At 39.8% G+C, this 3,486-nt stretch overlaps 1 protein-coding gene across 1 annotated transcript; it reads right to left on the bottom strand.

Moving 5' to 3' along the window:
• Nucleotides 1-1,575: 1,575 nt before the first annotated feature.
• On the bottom strand, nucleotides 1,576-2,508 carry LOC136162704 (olfactory receptor 1L8-like). The gene has a single exon (XM_065927171.1). It carries the CDS (start codon nucleotides 2,506-2,508, stop codon nucleotides 1,576-1,578), a length of 933 nt encoding a protein of 310 aa, XP_065783243.1.
• Nucleotides 2,509-3,486: the final 978 nt, after the last annotated feature.

The raw sequence follows: 3,486 nt of genomic DNA, 5'->3' as shown, positions 1-3,486 counted from the left end.
TACCTTAACAGGTTTACTTATAAATATTTTGGTCTATATTCATAAAGGTTTTTAGGTAAGTGCTAGAGATTTGTCTATTACAGTTTTTTTCTCTCTATGGAATAATTAAACCCTATTTATCTATTTCTCTATTGATAGGCTTTTAGATTATTTTTAATTTTTCTAATTTTTTCTATTATGAAAAATACTGCAATCAGTGAGTGTCTGTATACATGTAAATTATATACTCGATATAGCATTACTGAAGGCATGAGTCTAGAATACAAACAATGGGACATAGGAAGTGGTCAGAAATTTTCAATCATGAAGTTTCCCACATAAATACCTGATTAGTTATTCTAGGAGGTTCTCCTTAAAATGCAGATTCACAGGCCCACATGAGCCCTATGGAATCATAGCTCCATGAAGAATGTAGAAGAATAATAATGCTAAATTATTCAAATATAAAATGAAGCTTAAAATCACTTTATTTTTAAATTTAAAAATTTTAAATTTTAAATTATTTTTAAAATCCTTATTTTAAATTACTTGATTATTAGAGTAATAATAGAGAATATATCAAGAAACAAAAGTGAACAGAATAAAGTCCTTGCCTAGATGATTCTACTTCCCAGAGCACACCAGTATGTCTCTGTCTGCTTCTAGAAGCTCCTAATTTTATCTGCATTTAATATCCACATGTAGGTTTTAATACTCTCATTAGAATAGTTAATTATAAGTACATATAACAACTCATTCCCTGGGAAGCAGACAGATATGGTTGGTTATGATGGTGGCAATAGGGGATTCTCTAAGGAGAGCTGAAGATAAGAGGGGACAAGACCAGTACCTTGAGGCACAAATACCAGATGACCAGGGTTGAGAGCCAGAGGCAACACAGCTTCATGTACCCTGGCCTGATTATCAGGGCAGGTGTGTGCTGAACTACTAGGTACTTGGCTAAGCAGGGCTAAGAGTTGGCTTTTTGTTCACTACAGAGCACAGAACATTCTGCTGTCAAAATATGGAAGAAGGAAGAGGCACAATCTCTGTATAACTGTTGCACTAGACACACTCCTTGCTTGGTGGAGTTTCAGTTTTTTAAGAGTCTCTGTCTTGTCACTGTCTCTGTCTAGCTGCTTCTTTTATCTAATTTACTGCAACGAACATCAAAAAGCTAGTTTATTACAGAAAGTACATTTAAACCCAAATTGCATTAAGAGAATCAAAAGTTATTGAACAGATGTATGTTCTAGGAAATTCTGTGGGAAACAAAGTTTTCAACAGCATTTGGAGCAATGAAAAAGATGTGGCTTCCTGGAGAAGAGGAAGACAGGAAGAGAGTTGCAGATATATGAAAACTGGAAGCCAAGATTTTGGTAGACCTGGAGCCTATTACTGAATCATCATAAAGTCTCCGTGGTTAGGAGTTGCATGTGTAAAGAAGTGGGTGCAACCCAACATCCATGACACTTGTGAGTGTCTACTGACCTACAAGAATTAATCATGTGCAGCAGGAACCAGCAGAAACAGGATCTAGAGCCTCAGAGAAACCCATGAACATATCCCCAAAAGGCTAGGATTTCCTCCTTCTGGCTAGGATTTCCTCCTGCCCATCAGCTTCCTCAGGCCCCTCTTCATGTCTTTGTTTCTCAAACTGTAAATGAAAGGGTTGAGCATGGAGGACAGAACCGTGTAGACAAGTGTAGCCACTCGGTCCCGAACAGTGTAGCTGGACAAGGGCTGTAAATAGACATAGAAGATGCTTCCATAAAACAGGATCACCACAGTAAAGTGGGAGCCACAGGTGGAGAAGGCTTTGCGTTTCCCTGCAGCTGAGGGGATCTTGAGAACTGCTATGAGGATTCGCACATATGAGAAAACAATGCATAGGAAGGGGGTCACCCAAAACACCAGTCCTTCTGTCTTTATTATGAGATCATTGACAAATATGGAAGAGCAGGACAATTTCAGCAGAGGGTTGATGTCACAGAAGAAGTGGTGGACAACATTGGAGTTGCAGAAGGTGAGCTGATTCAGCAAAAGTATGTGTAGGAGTGAGTGAAAGTGAGGCAATGAGCAGGAGAAGGCCACCAGCAGGACACAGGTGTGGTAGCTCATGATAGTGACATAGTGAAAGGGATCACAAATGGCCACGTAGCGGTCATAGGCCATGGCTGCCAAAAGATAACTATCAGTGTTTCCCAAAGCATATGTAAAATACATCTGGGTCAGACATCCAGCATAGGAGATGGTCTTCTTCTCCGACAAGAAGTTCACCAGCATCCTGGGGACAATGGTTGTTGTATACCAAATGTCAATGAAAGATAGGAAACTCAAGAAGAAATACATGGGGGTGTGCAGTTGGGGATCAGCGTGGATGGCCAGGATGATGAGCACATTCCCTGTTATGGTCACCAGGTATACGATGAGGAAGAGGATAAAGAGTGGTTTCTGGTCCTCCGGCCGTGAGGAAAGTCCCAGGAGGATGAACTCAGAGACACTGCTGGTTTGGTTGAGTCTTTCCATTGCCTTGTGTCTAGTTATGTACAAGAAGGTTTGTTATTTATCATGCTCAATTTCATAGCCCAAATAACAAGAACCCAGCAAGTCTTTGTTGGCCTCTATTTGGGCACTATAAGCAGCTGTGCTGGGAAAGCTTGTTACCCTCATGGTCCCTTGATGTGGCCCTCCCTTCCCAAATCCATGTCATCATAAGGGCCTCATGCTGAAATCTGAAGGAACAGAAGAAGAGTTTTCCTTTAGAAACCGTCACAACTGGACCCCCTGATTCAAGTTTCTTAGTTCCTAGTCGGCAAAATCTGTGTCCCTGCTGGGAATACAGCAATAGAACAAAAATTCTTGCCTTTGTGTAATTCATGTAGCCCTTGGGTGATAAGTCAGAAGATCAGTATATGTAGTATAATATCAGGTAGTGATACATACACATAGCTGTACAGAATACTTCAAGGATATATATTGTCACCCTGATTATTTAACTTATATTAAGATTACACCATGCAAAATGCCGGGCTGGATGAAGCATTAACTGGAATCAGACTGCTGGGAGAAATACCAATAACTTCAGATGCAAAGATGATGCAACCTTTATGGCAGAAAGTGAAGAGAAACTAATGGCCTCTTGATGAAATTTAAACAGGAGAGTGAAAATGCTGACTTAAAACTCAACATTCAAGCAATTAAGATCATGGTATCCAGTCCCATTACTTCATGGAAAATAGATGGGGAAACAATGGAAACAGTGGCAGACTTAATTTTCTTGGCTTCCAAAATCACTGCACATGGTGATTGCAGCCATGAAATGAAAAGATGCTTGCTCCTTGGAGGAAAAGCTATGACAAATCTAGACAGCATAATAAAAAGCAAAGACATTACTTTACGAGGTTCATCTAGTCAAAGGTATCATTTTTCTAGTAATCATGTATGGATGTGAGAGTTGGACTATAAAGAAAGCTGAGCACCAAAGAATTGATGTGTTTGAACTGT

Source organism: Muntiacus reevesi, chromosome 3 (genome assembly GCF_963930625.1).
Source record: "Muntiacus reevesi chromosome 3, mMunRee1.1, whole genome shotgun sequence".
Classification (NCBI taxonomy): domain Eukaryota; kingdom Metazoa; phylum Chordata; class Mammalia; order Artiodactyla; family Cervidae; genus Muntiacus; species Muntiacus reevesi.
Note: the sequence above shows the minus strand (reverse complement) of the source record. Positions and strands in the feature narration are given on the sequence as shown.

Coding starts and splice junctions, on each gene's coding strand:
- LOC136162704 (XM_065927171.1), bottom strand. CDS start 2,508: ATGGAAAGACTCAACCAAACCAGCAGTGTCTCTGAGTTCATCCTCCTG.